General features: G+C 35.5%; 3 protein-coding genes across 10 annotated transcripts; all 3 read left to right on the top strand.

Annotated features, from left to right (window-relative positions):
• The first annotated feature begins 628 nt into the window (after window positions 1–628).
• LOC125217137 (signal peptide peptidase-like 1) lies at window positions 629–3,580 on the top strand. 3 transcript variants are annotated; one of them, XM_048118971.1, is made up of 5 exons: window positions 848–896; window positions 990–1,050; window positions 1,229–2,212; window positions 2,776–2,976; window positions 3,214–3,580. In XM_048118971.1, the coding sequence occupies exons 3-5, from the start codon at window positions 1,415–1,417 to the stop codon at window positions 3,328–3,330; spliced, it is 1,116 nt and encodes a 371-aa protein (XP_047974928.1). In that variant the 5' UTR covers window positions 848–896; window positions 990–1,050; window positions 1,229–1,414; the 3' UTR covers window positions 3,331–3,580. The 3 variants fall into 3 exon arrangements, with proteins under 3 accessions (XP_047974927.1, XP_047974929.1, XP_047974928.1); XM_048118970.1 differs by lacking the exons at window positions 848–896; window positions 990–1,050 and adding an exon at window positions 629–755; XM_048118972.1 differs by lacking the exon at window positions 990–1,050 and having other exon boundaries at window positions 777–896.
• Window positions 3,581–4,152: 572 nt separating this feature from the next.
• On the top strand, window positions 4,153–11,751 carry LOC125216737 (cleavage and polyadenylation specificity factor subunit 2). The gene is made up of 18 exons (XM_048118503.1): window positions 4,153–4,427; window positions 4,694–4,862; window positions 5,707–5,803; window positions 6,086–6,212; window positions 6,299–6,417; window positions 6,746–6,840; window positions 6,918–7,069; window positions 7,488–7,545; window positions 7,632–7,739; window positions 8,152–8,404; window positions 8,683–8,867; window positions 9,632–9,721; window positions 9,904–10,002; window positions 10,492–10,623; window positions 10,726–10,770; window positions 10,997–11,164; window positions 11,395–11,469; window positions 11,552–11,751. The coding sequence occupies exons 1-18, from the start codon at window positions 4,279–4,281 to the stop codon at window positions 11,648–11,650; spliced, it is 2,220 nt and encodes a 739-aa protein (XP_047974460.1). The 5' UTR covers window positions 4,153–4,278; the 3' UTR covers window positions 11,651–11,751.
• Window positions 11,752–13,727: 1,976 nt separating this feature from the next.
• LOC125210064 (pectin acetylesterase 9) lies at window positions 13,728–17,848 on the top strand. Of its 6 annotated transcripts, none has more exons than XM_048109639.1 (15): window positions 13,740–13,908; window positions 13,996–14,125; window positions 14,228–14,310; window positions 14,867–14,947; window positions 15,024–15,072; window positions 15,675–15,754; window positions 15,850–15,936; window positions 16,007–16,131; window positions 16,208–16,268; window positions 16,341–16,394; window positions 16,469–16,546; window positions 16,625–16,730; window positions 16,870–17,018; window positions 17,105–17,225; window positions 17,672–17,848. In XM_048109639.1, exons 2-14 carry the CDS (start codon window positions 14,005–14,007, stop codon window positions 17,207–17,209), a joined length of 1,179 nt encoding a protein of 392 aa, XP_047965596.1. In that variant the 5' UTR covers window positions 13,740–13,908; window positions 13,996–14,004; the 3' UTR covers window positions 17,210–17,225; window positions 17,672–17,848. The 6 variants fall into 6 exon arrangements, with proteins under 6 accessions (XP_047965601.1, XP_047965596.1, XP_047965599.1 ...); XM_048109642.1 differs by having other exon boundaries at window positions 13,986–14,125; XM_048109641.1 differs by having other exon boundaries at window positions 13,983–14,125.
• Window positions 17,849–19,708: the final 1,860 nt, after the last annotated feature.

The following is a 19,708-nucleotide window of genomic DNA, read 5'->3' as shown; positions in this document are numbered from 1 at the left end:
GGACTTCTATACATTTGCACTTTCTGCATTTCTTTAAAGATGTTGTGTTCCTCTTTTTCTCTTTTTCGAATAGTATCCTTATTTTTCCTGAAAATTTGTTACTTATTTTTATTTTCGTTCGTTCCTAAAATTTGTCACCTTTCACTATTACTATCATTTTTTTTAGTTGACTTCACATTCCAATAATTCATTATAAAACTAATACTCACTTTTACTATTATTTTTTGTGGTTGACTTCACATTCTAACAAGTCTTTATAAAACAAATATTCCGTATAAAAAAAGTAAGATCCACGTGGAAGTAGTATCTTAGAACAAGGATTGTGAGTCAAACTAATGTTTGAATTGAGTAAAATAATTCTATGAATGAATGGATTTTTTTGACTTGAAACGTATAAACCGAGGGAGTGGAATATTTATCCAATTGCATATGTGATTTGTATTTACAGTCTAAGATTGGTCGATACGATTTGTATTTACATCTAGTGAAATTTATTCCACAAAACAAAAATAGCACCAACAACAAAAAACAATTTGAAATTTAGGGATCTAGCGAAATTTATTCCACAAAACAAAAATAGCACCAACAACAAAAAATAATTTTTAATTTGGGGACTAAATGTTAATATTCATATCTGAAGGTGCCAAAATTACTATATCGCCTAATAATTTGTGGGGTGAAAGTGAAAATTCCGATCAAGTCTCGTTGCAGCGCTCGCCCTTCTCAGTTTTCACCTTCCGAAAATCTCACACATGGTAAATTGAGTTCTTGAATGCGTATTTGGCCAATATCTATCTTACCCTCAGTTCTTCTATATATCAAATTATTGTTTGATTTTGTTTGGATCAATGCATACTTTTATTTATTCACCGTTGAGTGTTTAGTCAACCCTTCTGGTAATTTTCCGTGATTTTAGGTAGACGACGTTTGTAATTTTTTAAATTTATTCTTTGCATTTCCGCTAATTGGTGAATGCTCAAGTGTTTCAGGCGAATTCGTCTTTGATTTTAGTGAAATTCTCCCAGAAATGGATTATTGGAATGGAGAAAGGTTGTTTGAATGTTTATCGAATACTAATATTTGGGGGAATGATGTGCAAACTGCAATCTTTGTAATTTAGTTTTACTAGTCTGTATCTGTCTTTCACTGTTGCAAATTGCAATTATATGTGAGATTTTAAATTTGTTCTTGCTTGTCCTAGTTTACTCACGCAGTTATTCGTTTCCAGGTACGGGGCCGTTGTTCGGATCAGATGTCGAGCAGATAAACACGGATTATTGGTTATCTGCGCCTAATTTTGGATCCAAAGTTAGGATTTTGACTTTGTTCCAATCCCTGTTAGCAACTAGGTGTTTTCTAGTGGTCTTGAGATTGTTTTAAGTTAGAAGAAAGTGGTGATATACTTATTTTTAGCATGGAGCCTCTCTGGAAGCTTGCATATTTACTCGAACCATCTTCACTCACCCTCTTCATCACAGCCATAGGAGTGTCATATGCATCTGCTTCTAGAGCTCTGAACTACGGAAAGGAAATGGAGCGGAACCGTGATATGTCCGAAGCTTCCATTACTCTAGATAGCTCTCAGGCACTGATGATCCCGATAATGAGCTCTTGCAGCTTGCTCTTTATGTTCTATATGTTTTCTTCTGTCTCTCAGCTACTGACTGCTTTTACAGCAGTTGCATCTGCATCTTCCTTATACTTTTGCCTTTTGCCATATACTGCTCAAGTCAAGTCGCACTTTGGTCTGCCTGACCCGTATGTATCTCGGTGCTGTGCCAAGTCGCTCACGAGAATCCAAACCGTCCTGTTATTGGTTTGTGTTGCTTTAGTTGTGGTGTGGCTGGTCACGGGGCACTGGATTTTGAACAATCTGTTGGGGATATCTCTTTGTATTGCTTTTGTCAGCCATGTTCGACTTCCGAATATCAAGATATGCGCGATGCTCCTTGCCTGTTTGTTTGTGTATGATGTGTTCTGGGTTTTCTATTCAGAGAGATTCTTTGGGGCAAACGTTATGGTATCGGTTGCAACGCAACAGGCGTCTAATCCAGTACACACAGTAGCTAATAGTTTGAATCTTCCTGGCTTACAGCTAATAACAAGAAAGCTTGAGTTGCCTGTCAAGATTGTGTTCCCCAGGAATATGTTCGGCAGTGCGGTACCTGGAAATAATACTTCGGACTACATGATGCTTGGTCTCGGTGACATGGTAAGATAATTTAATCCAGTTCTAGAATTGTTTTTGACGCGAATACTTGAAGTGGCCTAATATGCAGCTAATTGTGTAGATTATTAAGTCTTACAATGGATCCCAGCATGTACTTAATTTTTTTTATTATGGGCTCTTTTATTATTGGCTAACACGACTATTAGTTTACTCTACCAGTGCACTTTTTATCACATGTTGAAACTTTCTATAGTCTCTGTTACTATCTGGTATCATGAAACATTGTACATATCACGGTCACACTTGATCTTGGTGCAACTCTTTGGATTTAATGCTTCCGGTTATGAATGGAGGCAATTCATGTGTTAGTGTTTGTATTATACAGTATTCACATCATGTGCTGCTGCTTAACATCTCTTTGACAAATGAAATGGTCTCTGACTGATATTGGCTCGTCGATTGGTTTTGTTCATGATGAGAATCTCCTTAACATTAAACGAGGGCCTGCCTTCAGTAATTTCATGATTGTCTGCCTGTCAATAATTTTGAAGTGATATCTTGAATAACTATTGAGTATTTTCTGGTTCTGCTTATTGATCTTGTAGGCTATCCCCTCAATGCTTTTGGCATTAGTTCTCTGTTTCGATCACCAAAAGGGTCGGAATCCAAAAACTGCCTTGGATACATTTCCTTCAAAGGGATTCAAGTACTTTTGGCATGCTCTTGCTGGGTATGGTGTTGGACTGTTTGCTGCCTTGGCAGCTGGCATCTTGACACGCTCACCTCAGCCAGCGCTTTTGTATCTGGTATATCTGCCGATTCCTCGTTTGTTTTATTCTAAGTTCCATACATAGTCAACAGACATATCACTATGTCCTGCATCCTGTATAATTTGATCGAATAACCATAGATATATTTGCTCTATTATACACAATACTCAGATGACAGATTCCTTGAGTTTTCCTTTCCATTTGAGCCATGCCTTCATCCAATTTTTAGCTGGTCTCCTATAGTGTAGCCCTCACTCGACTTGATGAATGTAGGTACCTTGTACATTGGGGCCAATCATCGTCCTTTCTTGGATGAATAAGGATCTAGCAGAGTTGTGGGAGGGCACAGCGGGAGATCCAAACGAGAAAGCGCATCTCACGGGAGTATGAGAGGTAGATCAGCCCCCGGGCTAGAGTTTCGAGGCTACAAAAGTTGAAGAAGAGGGAAAATTTAGGACTAGAAGTTTATTTCTTACCCATGTCAATAGTATCATACGCCATGAGAAGGGCTAAAATTGCATTGAAATTACCTTCAAATTGCTCCATGGAAGAACTTATGCTGTCTTTATTCTCTTATGAGATGCTGGTGCTGGAAGCTTTAAATCAAAATATATAGAAAACTCTTATTTATTGTGTTTAATCATAATTTTGTGTAAATAATTCGGATTATAACTCAATATCTGGGGACATATATAGTGTGTGTGCATGTTTAGATATCGTAGTGGCACAATAATTTATAGTAGTATCAAATATTTCAATTTCACTATCATCGCTAATCATATGTGCTTATAAATCTTTGTAAAATTCTGCATAATATTGAAAAACTTTAAATTATTGTAAAAGTCGAAAATGAGACTACTTATAATTAGAATAATAAATTTCGTTCAAGGTAAATATTACTATTCGCAAGTAAATTATGCATCTTTTGGAAAAAAAACTAAACATAAGCATAAATTCCGAGTCAAACACAATTTTTCACACATAAATTTGAAACAAAGAGAGTTTATGTTTAATGCAAATGTAAAATGTTGTTAATTATCGCCAAGCCGTATAGCTCATAAGTACAAATAATTTTATTAGTATTCATTTTATTCAACAAATATTATTATTTCAGTTAATATATTAACACTTTGAAAATATTTTTTATTGATAAAATGCAATAACTTTTGTTTCCATAAAATGAGGTCCATTTGTCAATTTTTTTAATATTGTATTAGGAACTCGTGAAAACAAAAGCCCTAAATCTATCTGAGGGCTGCATTCCCGCGTAAAATCCTTAAATCGCCGGAGCTCCGACGGCGAAGCGCCGGAAATCCCAGTTGGTAGAAGCACATTGACATGGGGACGTCAGTGCAGGTGAAGCCGCTGTGTGGAGTGTACAACGAGAATCCGCTGTCGTATCTAGTCTCAATCGACGGCTTCAATTTCCTCGTCGACTGCGGCTGGAACGACCAATTCGACACCTCTCTTCTCGAGCCCCTTTCCAGGTCTTCAATTTCACTGTATTTTTTTTGTCATCGCAAGATATATGTTTATTACAGTTTTGTTATTCCATTGCTTAAGTAGAAAAGGATTTAGGTTAGGGTTTAAGTGGATAATTCAATGTAGTTCAGAATATGACACAATTGATCAACTCTGGGGCCTTGCATTGTATCGGAAAATAGTATAATCATTTAGTGTAAGAGCCTTTTAGTGAGTAGTTATTGTCGCCGCTTCTGTTCTGTAAGCTGAGATAGATTGTGATGTTTATCAGGGTCGCTTCATCTGTGGATGCTGTGTTACTATCACACCCTGACACACTTCATCTTGGTGCTTTACCATATGCAATGAAGCAATTTGGAATTTCTGCACCAGTTTTTGCAACTGAACCTGTCTACAGATTGGGCCTCCTGACCATGTACGATCACTATTTGTCTCGAAAGGTGAAATTTGATCTTGGGAATTCGCCTTCATTGAGTGCCATTTTTCTTATTTTTGGTCTGTTTAGTTGCTTTGACTGTCAATTCGGAGCTGTATAAGTGATTTGGCAGTTCTGTTTCCTCTGAAGTAAGTTACAATAGAGTAGGGGGATTCTGAAACAGCGTAGATTCATCAATCGTACCCATGCTCAATTTGTGTTATGCTTCTCTAGCTCTCAGAATGACTGATATCCAGGCCTCAAACTTATCCAGATCTGTTGTATATTACTGTAATTGGATTGACATTCAGGGAAAAATACTTTGGTACCTGATTTTGTCCAAACTAACACTACATGGAACTATTGATGGTAAAATTGTTTCTCATTGTGCTGCTCCTTTTCTTGATTTTATACAAGAGTGTATATCATACGGGGAATGCAAAATTTGAAGGTCTTTCGATATCAAAGGAAAAGAATGATGTGAACTGTTGAGGAAATGTAATAAATATGATTTGAGAGCTGCAGCTATAAGTGACCCATGCTGCTGTTGCAGCTGCTGAAGTAGTATCTTATCCTCTTATGTAATACGTCGACGTTCTTTCTGTCCGCACTTTTGTTATATCCCTTTGGAAAAAGCGATAGAGATTGTTTGTAACATGTCATCTGTATTTGGTGCAGTTCCCATTAGATGGTATGAAGTTTGTATGGAAAGGGTGTAGATTATGATTATCTTGTAAACCATTTTATTGGAAATTTTACCAGAAGTTTTTAATTTTTTTTTTTTTTTACATTTCTTCTTTTTGGTAATGAGTGTGCTCCTTCTTTCTATTGACGTTCTTTTTATATCTAATAGTGTCTGTTTCTTGCAGCAAGTATCCGAGTTTGATTTGTTCACCCTTGATGATATTGATTCTGCATTCCAAAACATCATCAGATTGACATACTCCCAGAACTATTATATGTCTGGTAAGTTGTTCTATGTTCTTCAGTTCTTTCTACGTGTGTGCTGAGCATGCCTAGTTTGACTCTTAGCTGTTCCACTACTCCCAATTCCTGGTTTCCACTAAAATTTGTATTAAGCCTGTATACCATTTTTTGCAAGGAGTTCTGTTCTGTCATAGTCAAAATGATCTTAGTTGGTCATTGCAGGTGAATCATGTGGATATGAGAAGGGATCTGTATTGTACTAATATACTATACTTATTCTTTGTCATGAATCTTATAAGTTTCCATTCTAAATGTCTCTAGGAAAAGGAGAAGGCATTGTTATTGCACCCCTTGCAGCTGGTCACCTTTTAGGGGGCACATTTTGGAAGATCACGAAAGATGGAGAGGATGTTATATATGCTGTCGACTTCAATCATCGTAAAGAAAAGTTGTCTCGTGATTGCTTAAATTGTTCTAGCCATAGAATACTTTCTTTTCGTGTTTCTTACTAATCCTTGCTCTTGTTTCATTCAGGCTTTTGAATGGAACCGTTTTAGAGTCTTTTGTGCGCCCTGCTGTTTTGATAACAGATGCATATAATGCTCTGTTGAGTAATCAGCCCCCAAGACGTCAAAAAGACCAGCAATTGTTAGGTAATGACTACCATCCCGACTGTTGCTACAATTGTAAATTTCCTCTTCCGGTTTTACCCTCTGAAAATCATTCACACTAATTAGGTTTATATATATATATATATATATATATATAATTATGTATTAAGTGAATCAACATCCCGTTCCTTTAGATATTCTTTTTCTTGAAGTATTTTAAGTCATCTTTTACTTATGGTCTTGATTGTTAAACAATAGGATTGCTTTTCTAAAAGATTCTGTTTTCTTTTGATTTCATATTTCTATATAAACATAAAATATTACAAGGGCATGTTTTTCTGGACAATTAGTTTATGACATTCTTTTTTAGATGCCATACTGAAGACATTGAGAGCAGATGGTAATATATTAGTACCTGTCGATACTGCCGGTAGAGTGCTTGAGCTGCTTTTGATACTGGAGCAGGTGAGTCAACCTTATGACTATGCTCTTTTATTAGACAATTATCCATTTCTAATGTTTTCTTTTGAATAAACCTGCAGTACTGGGAGCACCATCACTTAACTTACCCCATCTTCTTCCTGACATATGTTTCGTCGAGCACAGTTGATTATGCAAAGAGTTTTCTTGAGTGGATGAGTGATAAAATAGCCAAGTCCTTTGAAGACTCACGAGATAATGCATTTCTTTTGAAGTAAGATGTTTTTCTTTGGATTTTAGTTCTTTCTTAGACAACTTTTACAACTTTGTCGAGGATTTTATGTTGGAATAGTACATGTCTAACTGGAGAACTGGTTTTCCAATCTAATGGATTTTGTGGTGAAATTACACACTAGCTCACTTGGACTTCTCTGTATTGTTAATATCCTGATTTAATTGGGCTGGATGTATTGGGCTTGTGATTTGGTTAGCTTCTGAACTAGATTTCTTGCCATAAAAAAGCCTAAGGAAGTTGATGATTGATTTATCAATGCTGCGTTCTTGTTGTATTATTCTATGTGGGGTTGCTCATTATTGCCTTTGATATTTCTGTTGTAACTTATCATGCTGAATAAAAAGTACCTGAGATCTCATGATAGTTTTCATTAAAGATGTTATCTGAAAACTTGCAGGCATGTAACACTTCTAATCAGCAAGAGCGAGCTCGAAAAAGTTCCTGATGGCCCAAAGGTTTAGATGACTGAAGAGTTTATAAAATCATACTTTATTTTGGAAGTGTTTTCTTATTCACGAATTACTTTTTACATTCTGATCAGATAGTCTTAGCATCCATGGCAAGTTTAGAAGTTGGATTTTCTCATGATATTTTTGTTGATTGGGCTGCTGACTCAAAGAACCTTGTACTTTTTACCGAGAGAGGCCAGGTTTGCTCTGCACCTTGGGATAACTATTTGAAATTAGATGTTAAAAGAAAACTGAAGACTAATTCTGCGGACTTGTTGAAGTCAATAGTTATTTGTATTCTCATTTATTTAGCTATTTTTATCCTCTCTACTACCTTTTAACATGATAGATTCTTAAAAGCTTTACTTTTGTGGATAAGTACAAAATTACTCTTGAATATTGATTTTTAAGTAATACTACCTCTCTTGTTTCATTCTTATTGGTTTTCTTGTATCCATATGTTCCAAAAGTGTATCTTCCCCTTCAAATTTGAAATGATATTATGTTAATATTGTTTTTGTATATGCCATTTAAGAGGAATTTGGAAAATACAATGAATGATGATAGTATTACTCTGCAACTAATCTAGGCTAATGTTTCTTCACTTTGTAGTTTGGCACACTTGCAAGAGTGCTTCAGTCAGATCCTCCTCCAAAAGCTGTTAAAGTTACTATGTCAAAGAGAATCCCCTTGGTTGGAGAGGAGCTTGCTGCCTATGAAGAAGAGCAAAACCGAAAAAGAAAAGAAGAAGCTCTTAAAGCTACTCTCATCAAGGAAGAGGAATCAAGAGCTACTCTTGGATCAGAACAAGCTGTGGGTGACCCGATGATTATTGATGCTAAAATCAAACAACCCTCTTCAAATGGTACTCTTAAGCTCTTTTTCACTCTAACTAGTTATGCCTCAACCAAAGAGCAGAGCATATTAGTTGATCTTGAACTTGACTAATTTGAACAGCCTGTAAAAACAGATGCAAAAATCAAAATTCACATTTTTGGTTTCCACATTTTTTCCCACACTTTGTAAGATAACGGGTCTTAATTCTTGTGCTTGCTTCTAAAGTTTATAGGCCTAAACACACAAGAAAATATACTCATCTGGCTTAAATTTTTACTGAAAAAGTTATTCCATACATCTTCACAGGCGCTGCTTTACAACATGGAGCATTCAAAGATGTATTTATAGACGGATTTGTTTCACCCCCATCTAGTGCTGGCCCCATGTTCCCCTTCTATGAGAACACATTCGAATGGGATGATTTTGGTGAGGTTATTAATCCAGATGATTATATGCGCAACGATGAAGACGTGGACCAGGCATCTATGCAGGTAATTTTTGTATATTATGCTTGCATTCTGCATGCTTATCTCAATTTCTTTTGTGACACCTTTTCCACCATATGATTTGTATAAGCAAAGTGTAAGGAAAGATAAAGCTAGATAATGTGAAAGTATTGATTTAGGAGATGGAGATGTGAGGTGAATCATCAATAGCCCTAGTTATTGGGTTTAATAAAGTAAGAGGGTGTTGATGATATAGTATAACGATACCGGCTTTTCCCGGCTTTAGCCAACATCATCATTTGAAATTTTGAACTATTTGTTTGTTTTTTAGGTGTGTAGTAATTTTTTCAGTGATACATGTTAGTACTCGTTCTTCCCTTTCAGCTGGTTGAGTCTTTGATGATAGATCAATATTAATTTTTTGAATTTGGAGTTCTGGTGGGAATCCCTAGTCAACTCTGTTAAAGATGGACAACCTCTGTTGTTCAATGTAAGGAACATGTGAATATGCACAAAAATGAAGTGATATGAAAAAAATGTAAAATTTGAGAATGTGAATGGCGTTTAATTTCTCTATTTCAGTAAAAAATTAGGTAGCACTACATTATCCAAAAAATGGAAACAGCATTACAAGAAAATGGAACGACAAAAGTGAATTCCCACTAATTGGATACCAATCAGAACTCAGAACAATATCATCATATTATTAGAAGTTGGTCTCTTCACGTATTATATGTGTACTAGTTAAAATTGCATTCCTTGTAAATTTGGATGAGAAAATTATATGTCTCACAATATTAATTTTCTAGGTTGGAGAATTCAATGGGAAGCTTGATGAAGCATCTGCCAGTCTGTTTCTGGATGCAACACCATCAAAAGTAGTATCTTCTGAGCAAACTGTACGTCCAAGCTACCTTCATTAGTTCATTTTCACTGTCTCTGGTGATGCCTCGTGGAACAACCAGTCAGTGAATTGTCCTATGTTACTGACGAGTCTTAGTACAGGGATTTTCAGCATCCTTTTGCTGAACATTGCATCTCTACTCCTTTAATGTTGATTGAATGCTGACTACCGATGCAGGTTTATGTCAAGTGCTCATTGGTCTACATGGACTTTGAAGGCCGTTCAGATGGCGGTTCAATAAAAAAGATTCTTAGCCATGTATCTCCATTGAAGCTTGTAAGCAACCTTTTATACCAGTGTCATCTTTTAAATATGTTAGTTAATCTAACATCCCATGATCCCATATGGTTCACTCTGGTTACTTACCACCTGTGGTGTGTATATTGTGCAAATTCCAGCCTTTTGCCACTGTTGATTTTTTTATTTGGAATTATTCATGCGCCACAATGATTAGCTAAAGCATATGAGATTCATTTGGCTGCTTTAAATTATAAGAGAAGCAGCTCCAAGTTACATCAAATAGACCTTACTTTTCCAAGGAGCTTGAAATGATGTTTGCGATTGTCAAGATATTCTGGAAGTCACAAGCATTACTAATTCTAGACTATTAAGGAAGCCCGTTGGGATATATGATCTATCTCTTTCTAATCCATTTATCAACTTATTTTTATATAAAACTCAATTTCTCTGGTACTAAATATTATACTTTAGTGGGCTCTAATGTTGATTGGCTATTTACTGCATCTTTGTTTTGCCGCCTTGAAGGTCCTGGTGCATGGGTCTGCCGAAGCCACTGAGCATTTGAAGGAACATTGTTTGAAAAATGTGTGTCCACATGTATTTGCTCCTCAAATTGAAGAATCTATTGATGTCACTTCAGATTTGTGTGCTTATAAAGTAAGTTCGTTCATGAAGCAAACCTCACAAGGTTTTACTAAATCGACTTCCAACCCTCAGCTTTGTAATCTGGAAGTCATTGTTATTTAACTTGTGTAACAGGTTCAACTTTCTGAGAAATTGATGAGCAATGTCCTGTTTAAGAAGGTAATCATAGTATATATTTTAACTGTATCAATATTTATCTTGAATACGAATATCTGTCATGCAGTCCTACTTTTGGGGATGTTTCCCACCGAATATACTTTGTTAATCCCATATTTTGTTCGCCTACTCATGTTTGAGCTAGTGGCCTAGTATTCCTCTTGTGAGTTCGTCAGACAATTGGTAGTATTCTCCCTACTTGCTTCTGATATGGAGTTTCTTGTTGTAGCTTGGAGATTTCGAAGTAGCATGGGTTGATGCTGAAGTAGGGAAGGCAGAAAATGGCACATTGTCTTTGCTTCCTCTTTCAGCCCCTCCACCACCGCATAAGACGGTCTTGGTAGGGGACATCAAGATGGCAGATTTCAAGCAATTTCTTGCTAGCCAAGGGATTCAGGTACTGCAATCTTCTCTCTTTCCTCATATGCAAATGCACTTCCATCATTTACACCGGCAATCTCTTCTTCCTAGTGCATTTTCCACTGCTTGTGATGCATTGATGGAGTTCGTAAGTATTAGAGATAGTTTGGTCCCATGCTGAGAATCACTACTTGCATATTACACTAAATCCAGAACCAGAAACCTGTGTTTTCATTCCCTATCTGAGACGCAACTTCTGATATCCAGGTGGAATTTGCTGGTGGAGCATTGCGTTGTGGTGAGCATGTGACCCTTCGAAAAGTAGGAGACTCGAGCCAAAAGGTTGGTATCTTCTGGCTTTAACTCAAGGCTTGGTTGCCTGACTTTAGCTCCTATTTCTGAATGCGGGGACGGTTTGTTGTAGGGTGGCGGTAATATCCAGCACATCATACTTGAAGGTCCGTTGTCGGAGGAGTATTATAAAATTCGCGATCATCTGTATTCACAATTTTATGCCCTTTAGATCATAATTCATCGTATCACTATGTAGGAAATGCAACACATCCTTGTAAACTTTCTGTAGCATTAGGCATGCCTCTGTTGCAGTGGAGTAACTTTTTTCAATCTGTGACCAAGCGTAGTTATTGTTATTTCACTTTTCTTTTCAAATTTGTGTTGGCAGATCTTATTTACTAGGGCGAGATTGAGAAAATTTTGATATTCAAATAGTTAGACAAGTAAATATGGAATTGGTTAAGCCAATAATGCAATGATTAGAAGTTGACTGTTACGTGGAAATATTCATAAACTTAATATTCAATTTATAAATAATCGTTGACAATATTTGGCTCGAGGCACGTCCACAAAACAACACTACATAAAATCTCGTGCTGATTCCTAAATGTTGCATATTTAATGGGACGGGGAGTATATGTATGACTCGGACTTGAGTTACGACTTGTGACTTGTGAGTGTCGTAATAGTTCACGAGATTTTGATATCATAGTTGTGTATAATCTTAATAACTCTAGCAAACTACTCCCTCCGTCCCGCTTTAGGAGTCCCGGTTGAGTCGGACACATGTTTTAAGAAAAAAAGTGTTTGTGTAATAAATAAATATTGTAATGGATGTTGGGATCCACTTTTAATTGAGTGTCCAATAAATAAATATTGTTGTGGATGTTGGGACTCACTTTTAACATTTTTTTATTAGTTGTAGTGGATCTTGGGACCCACTTTTAACATTTTTTTATTAGTTGTAGTGGATGTTGGGACCCACTTTTAACACTTTGTAGGCATTTTTTATTAATTTATCTCAACCGAGACTCCTAAAGTGGGACACTCAAAATTGATCAACCGGGACTCCTAAAGCGGGACGGAGGGAGTATATATGCTCAAACAAACAACGAAAGTGACTACTGTTCCAGTAGAAATTTTGGACAATAGTGTGTACATATAATTTTAAGGCCATCCGCAACGCTGTCTCTTATCCGTCTCTTAACTGTCTCATCTCTTAACTATTCATGAGCCCCACTATACTTTTCAGCTCATCTCTTAACTAAGAGACAATACCTGCATCCCTCCATCTCTTAACCATCTCTTATCCATCTCTTAACTATTTATTCAATTTCATTTTTTAATTTTTATTTCCAACAAATTCAATTAATAAAAAATAAAACCACAATTTAAAGGCCTAAAAAATTATAAAATACATAATTATAAAATACATAATTAAAAAATAATATAATTAAATAAAATAAAAATTATAATTTAAAGGCCTAAAAAATTAAAAAATGCATGATTAATAAATACATAATTAAAAATACATAATTAAATATTAAAATTTACAAATTTTTTTTTTCGAATTTTCAATTTTTTTATAAAAAAAATAACTTTATGACGTCATAATTCCGACGCCCACTCGCGGGCCGGCGAGTGGGCGTCACGCCATCGCTTAGCGCGCGCCACGTGGCCGCGCGTGTCGTCTCGCCAGCTCGAGGCCGACCTCTTCCGAACGCGTCGGGCGTCGAGACATCTCGTCTCGTCTCGACGAGACGGGAGCCGCAACGCTGTCTCGATGCCGTCTCGTCTCGTCGAGACGAGACCGAGACCGCAACAAGGCAGCGTTGCGGATGCTCTAATAAAGACCACAACTCCATCATTACAGTGTTGTCAATTCTCTACTTAATTTTCCAGTATGTAACAGTCAAAATAAATAAATAAATAATTTTATCATGAGTGTATAATAGAGATTAGGTGAGTAAGAAGCATAAAGTCTTAAATAAAAATCCCCACACTCTAAAATCACTTGCATTTCACATAACCATCATTCTGTTATGGACTCATTTTCAATATTAATTTCCTAGTCAACATCATTTGGCTAATAATCATACTATTATTACCCTTCAACACATTGTAAATACCAACTATGCCCTCGTGATTGTCGTTATCCTTATCTAATTCCTTGTTATCTGTTGGACCATTTAATCGAATTTGTATGATTTGAAATGTTGATTACAATTTAGTGTAGCATGTTAGATGATAATCACTTAAATCACAAAATCTAATTGATAAATAAAATGAGACGATGAAGAAATCCATTCCTAGTTGATGCTGCCCTGAAAAGCGGAACCAGCTGGGTTTTGTGTTACGAAGAAGTCGTAAACTTTCCGTAGCTACCAAATATACTCTGTCTCTCTCTCTCTCAAACTGATCCATTTATCAAAAGAGATTATTCACATTACGTTTCCATCATTGCTTTCTTTGTTCCTTCTAAAGCAGGTACGACCAAATTCTCTCTCTCTCTCTCTCTCTCTCTCTCTCACGCACACAGATACATATATGAAGCGTTTCAGAAGATACTAACAGCTCACGAAGATGAACGCGTTTCGCTTTGTGTTACCGACGCTGCTGCTGCTGCTAACGTGCGCGCCGCGGTGGATCAGCTCGCGGCGCGTCGAGATGACTCTCGTCCAGAACGCTTCGTCGATCGGCGCATGTAAGTTTAGCATCAATTAATCCGGCGATCTCTCTCACAGCTCGTGATTAATCCGATCCCGCACTTAACAATTTATTACTGATTTGGAAAAAAATCGTTTAGATTGCTTGGACGGAAGCTTGCCGGCGTATCATTTGGACGGAGGATTTGGAGCAGGGGCGAGCAACTGGCTTTTGCAATTTGAGGTAATTTTCTGGGGAAGAAAGGGGAAAAACTAAAAAAGCATGCTGTATTGCTCTGCCATGTCAGATACTGATCGTCTCGTCTGCTCCATTTTTCTGTTTTCTTCTATTAGGAGTAATTGTTATTGTTTTTTTCTCTCTTCTCTTTTTCTTTTCATCTACACAACACTTTCAATGGAATATAGTATGCCAAACTGTTGTATCCTTTTTTGTAGTATCATGTTTTATTGCCAATGCCATCCTCAAAAATGAGAAAACAACATGCATCCTAATTTCTTTAATTCCATTTCTGCCCTTTCCTAACAGCCCCTTTTTTGTATTATATCTGCATGAGATAACGCTCTCCTTTTTTTACTTTTTTATTTGGAGTAATTATTTTCTCACAATTGTTAATGTAGGATTGATAATAATAGTATAATTTATTGTTACTAGCCTTTTAGTAATAAACTATAAGTACTAGAATAATATGTTAACAACATAGTAAAACAGCATTAAAAGATAAAGATAGAACAGTGGCAAGAAATTAGACGTGGATTTGAGGATTGAAATGATAATGCAGGGTGGTGGGTGGTGCAACGACCTCAAATCCTGCCTCGACCGAGCCACTACTCACCGAGGATCCACTCTTCTCATGTCTAAGGTTGATTTTTTAATTTTTTTTTACGTATTTCCTAATTATCGATAATGATTTCTCATTCACGCTTTGTCTAATTAAGGTTGAGATTTTCTCCGGCATTTTGAGCAACAACGCCTCCTTAAACCCCGGTATCACATCTCAATTCTTTGCTTCCAGAATTTCCATGGACAACAATTTAATTATATGCTTATTGTTGAATGTGGCAACATTTCTTCTTAATTAATTCATGTGTATTTGGAATCTCACTGAATAGGTACCTTTCTTGCCTTGTATTGTACTATCTCATATCATACGACATTACTATATTGCAGTATGCATCTCTTAAGAAATTAATGACTCAATTGTTTAGTTGTTTTTCGATAATATTACATATGCATATATATCTTGAAGGAAATATATAGTATTTGGAAAAATCAATTGTAGAGCTTAGTAGTTACATGCATGTAGAATAGTTCCAAGTTCCAACTATAAAAATAATGTATACCAAAATGAAAAAAGAAAAGAAAAGAATAGAAAGAAAGTAAAAAACATTAAATGTACTTTTCTCTCTGTTTTTTGGTTCTTTTTTCTTGTTGTATCTGTTGAATGCTACTAGTAGTTCTGAGATGACGTTTATTAGATATAAAGGAAATCTCGTAAATGGAATCCAATGTTCAATCTCAAGATATTTTGTTTTATCATCAATGTGTGTTTAGTACTAGTATTTGTGAAAGCTTCTTACAACTTACAGATTTTTACAACTGGAACCGTGTAAAGCTAAGATACTGCGATGGTGCCTCATTTGGCGGGGATGCTGTATTTGATAATGGAGTAAGAAATGACATTTCTTTAATGTTATTTGCAATAACACCTCCCTCTTAATCATGTTTAATCTTGAAATTTTCATTACTTTGAATGAGCCACAGACATCATTGCTTTATTTCAGAGGGCAAAGAATCTGGCAAGCAATCATTCTTGATCTTCTCCCAAAAGGCTTAGGCCAAGCAAAAAAGGTTCTTCAACATAAAATTCCATTCTTCTTGTTCTGTTTTCAAGACATAACTCCTCTATATATTATGGCAGGCTTTGCTATCTGGTTGCTCTGCCGGGGGCTTGGCCACCTTTCTGCATTGTGATGACTTGACTACGTATTTGCCAGAAGATGCAAGCATAAAATGCCTAAGTGATGCTGGGTTCTTTCTTGACGCGTAAGCTCTTAATCATTTGCATATGTTCGATCCTTTATGATCTGATTCTAAAGTACTGTGTCGTTAACTCTTGAAGACGAGACGTTGCTATGAACCACAGCATGAGATACTTCTACAACGGCGTAGTCTCTCTGCAGGTTTTGTGACTTTGTGTTCTGATATTAACTGTTAGCAGTTAGAAATTATATTTCCGCATTTCAATCCTACAGGGTGTCGAAAAGAACCTGGATATAAACTGCAGGAGTAATGGTTATCCCGAGCTAGTATGATTGATGCTCTTTCCGTCTCTCCTTTCGATAAGCTGTAGATGAATTATCATTAATACCTTTTCTTGTAGTGTTTCTTCCCACAATATGTACTGCCATATATCAAGACGCCCTATTTCATCTTGAACACAGCATATGATGTGTATCAAGTAAGAACATCTTCATCTCTTGATTGATGTTCTTTCTCTTTGGCATGGTAGTTGAACTTTATATCTCTGTCTTGACAGTTTCATCACATCTTGGTGCCTACGGCTGCTGATCCCAACGGTCACTGGTATCACTGCAAACTTAGTCCTAAAGCTTGTAATGAAGTCCAGATAGCTACTTTACAAGGTACATATGCCATCCAAAAGTACTGTGTGTGATGGCCTAGAGCTAGAATTGATTGGATATGAAATTGGAATTCAATTAAAAATCCAAACGTTTTTCTACTCAACAATGGAACTGGAATTCCATATATACATTCTCTCAGGATTCAGGAGATACATGCTCGAAACGCTGCAGCCTTTTTACACGAACTCAACAAGTGGAGGGATGTTCATAAACTCTTGTTTTGCTCATTGCCAAAGCGAATTACAAGACACTTGGTTAGCACCAGACTCTCCAAGAGTAGACAATAAGGTTTGTCATTTTTTCACTTTCTTACTAATTTTCCAAATCTCTGTCCAAAAACAAGGTCCATTAACACCGGGCGTCGGTATTAACAGACCATCGCAGAGGCCGTGGGTGATTGGTACTTCAGCAGAAGGATAAGCAAGCAGATAGACTGTGAATATCCTTGTGATAGCAGTTGCCATAATCAGATCAACTGATGATATGTAGAGTCAGGTATGCATGTTTCTACTTTGTAGAATCGTTTTTGGTAGGAGCACTCACTTTGTCCCAAGGTAGTTTAGTCGTATCCTTTTTTGAGATGTCCCGAGCAAAATAAGCCATTTTCCCTTTTCCCAAAACTCAACCATTTTAATCCCTCTTTACTTATTTATTTTCTCTCTGTTTGACGGACTAAACACCACTTTCTTCAATCGTGTGCCGAAAAGAAGCGGCTCTCGATTTGCTTGAATGGATGGTGTTCATTTACAACTAAAATAAAATGAGCCATTTTCTCTTTTGCAAAAATTAAATATTTCGATCCTTATTTATTCTCTTTTACTTATCGAATTTATTGTATTTTATTCGATAGCTCACTATACACTACTTTCTTAGATTATGTTTCGAAAAAAACGTCCGGGTTTATTTGAACGGGGTGTTAATTTACCAACATGTCTTTGCAGGGATTTGTTTATACAAAGAAGAATATATAGAAATATTCTTTAAAGAGAAGTTTTCATTCTCGAAGAAGGCAGCTTGAACAAAAAAATTTAGGCCATAGGATGAGATCCACTACCATTCATCCCCCAATTGGATAGTATTATTTATAACGAGATTTGCAATAAAGTTATATTGTTATACTTGCTCATTCCATAAAAAATAGTTTCAAAGTAGATGACACGAGTTTTAATATAAAATTGATGAAGTATTAGAGAGAAAAAATAGGTAAAATAGGAAAGAAAAAAAAAGGGTTTTAATAAGAACAAATTGAGAGAAACTTTTCTATTTTTGGTACTCCATGAGTCTAGTTTTGGTTGATGAACTAAAATGGAAATATGAAACTATTTTTGTATGAACGAATGGAATATTATGAAAAAAATTTAGTGAATATTAATTACAAATTAACCATATATGTTTCCTTTTCAACAGGCCCATTTATATTAATCCATATTATTAATGTTAATATTTCCAATGAAAAACCGAAAATCAAGAATCCAAATTTGAAACTTAGATTGAAATTTGTTCAATGCTGGAAAGAGTATATGTGGTGTATTCTATCATTCTATGTGACATGATAACTATGTAGATCCAATAATTGTTACCACCCCTATATTTATTGGTTATTGGTGATATGATTAGCATACCCAAAATGCTCCAACCAAACACAAGATAAAAAAGGAATCAGCTAACGAAACTAGCAAGCCAAACCCTATCCATCTTCCTCGATAATGACTTACCAACTACTCCATTTGCTAAGAGACCCTCAATAATGCCTTTATAATTTTAATAATTCTCAATAATTTTAATTCAGTTTCAGTCATATCTTATGAATTCTTTAACGAATTTATAATTTTATCAATTTCAGTAAATTTTAATTCAATTCCAATCGTATCTCATAAATTTTAAATGTACTTGTGTATTTATAATTTCATCCATCCCCGATTATTTTTTAATTCAGTTTCACTCTTAACTCGTGAATTGTACTATATCATTTTATCAATTCTCGATAATTTTTAAAATTTGATTTCAATCATACCTCATGAATTCTGCCATATATTTTTAATTTAATTCCAATAATAGCTCATGATTTCTATAATGTATGTAATATTATCAATCCTCAAAAAGTTTAGTCAATTATTATTATCAATCCTCAGTAATTCCAGTAAATAGTCATATATTTTTAATTTTATCCATATTTAATAAATTTTACTCCATGTCAATTCCACTTATATCCCCACAAAAGAGTAGTGTACTATTTTTAATAAAGTTGTACTAAATATATTTGTACTCATATAACTCGTAATTAATATTATTATTCATAATCTATTCACATAATTCCTAATTAATGGAGTACTAAAGTTATTCATAGTCAATTCACATAACTGAGTGGATTCAGCATGCCAATCCCTATCAAGCCAACATTATTAATACATTTATTCAAAAGTCAAAAGTAATATTCACCCTATCCCTTAAAAGTACACCATATTTACTGGAGTAGTATTTTGGAATATCCCTAAAGAAATAAACCAATTCTACTTAAGAAAACCTTTTTCTTCTTGAATGAAATGAGTCACATTCTCTACTAACAATACTCACTCCAATCACTTTATCTTATATTTCTCTCCCTTTATCATATTATGCATTAAAATCTATATTATTTTAAATGTGATCTATATTTTTTATGAACGGAGGAAGTATATTAAAGGGATAAAGCATGCCAATCACTAGCATAAATTCCATATGTTTCCTATCTAGCCAACATTAATAGTACATTTATTCATAAGTCAAAAGTAATACTCCCTCCGTCCACACGAAAAATAGTCCTTTGCTCTTTTGGGATGTCCACAAAAAATAGTGGTAATTTCTAAAAATGGAAAGTTTTTCTTTCATATTTTTCTCACTTTTTCTTCCATCTCTCATATTTTAATCACTTTCTTTTTATCTCCATCTCTCTTACTTTATCTACTTTTTCTCCTCCCTTTTCTTACTTTACTAATTTT

This window comes from Salvia hispanica, chromosome 3 (genome assembly GCF_023119035.1).
Source record: "Salvia hispanica cultivar TCC Black 2014 chromosome 3, UniMelb_Shisp_WGS_1.0, whole genome shotgun sequence".
NCBI lineage: Eukaryota > Viridiplantae > Streptophyta > Magnoliopsida > Lamiales > Lamiaceae > Salvia > Salvia hispanica.
The sequence above is the reverse complement of the archived record's forward strand: the minus strand, read 5'-3'. Positions and strand labels throughout refer to the sequence as shown.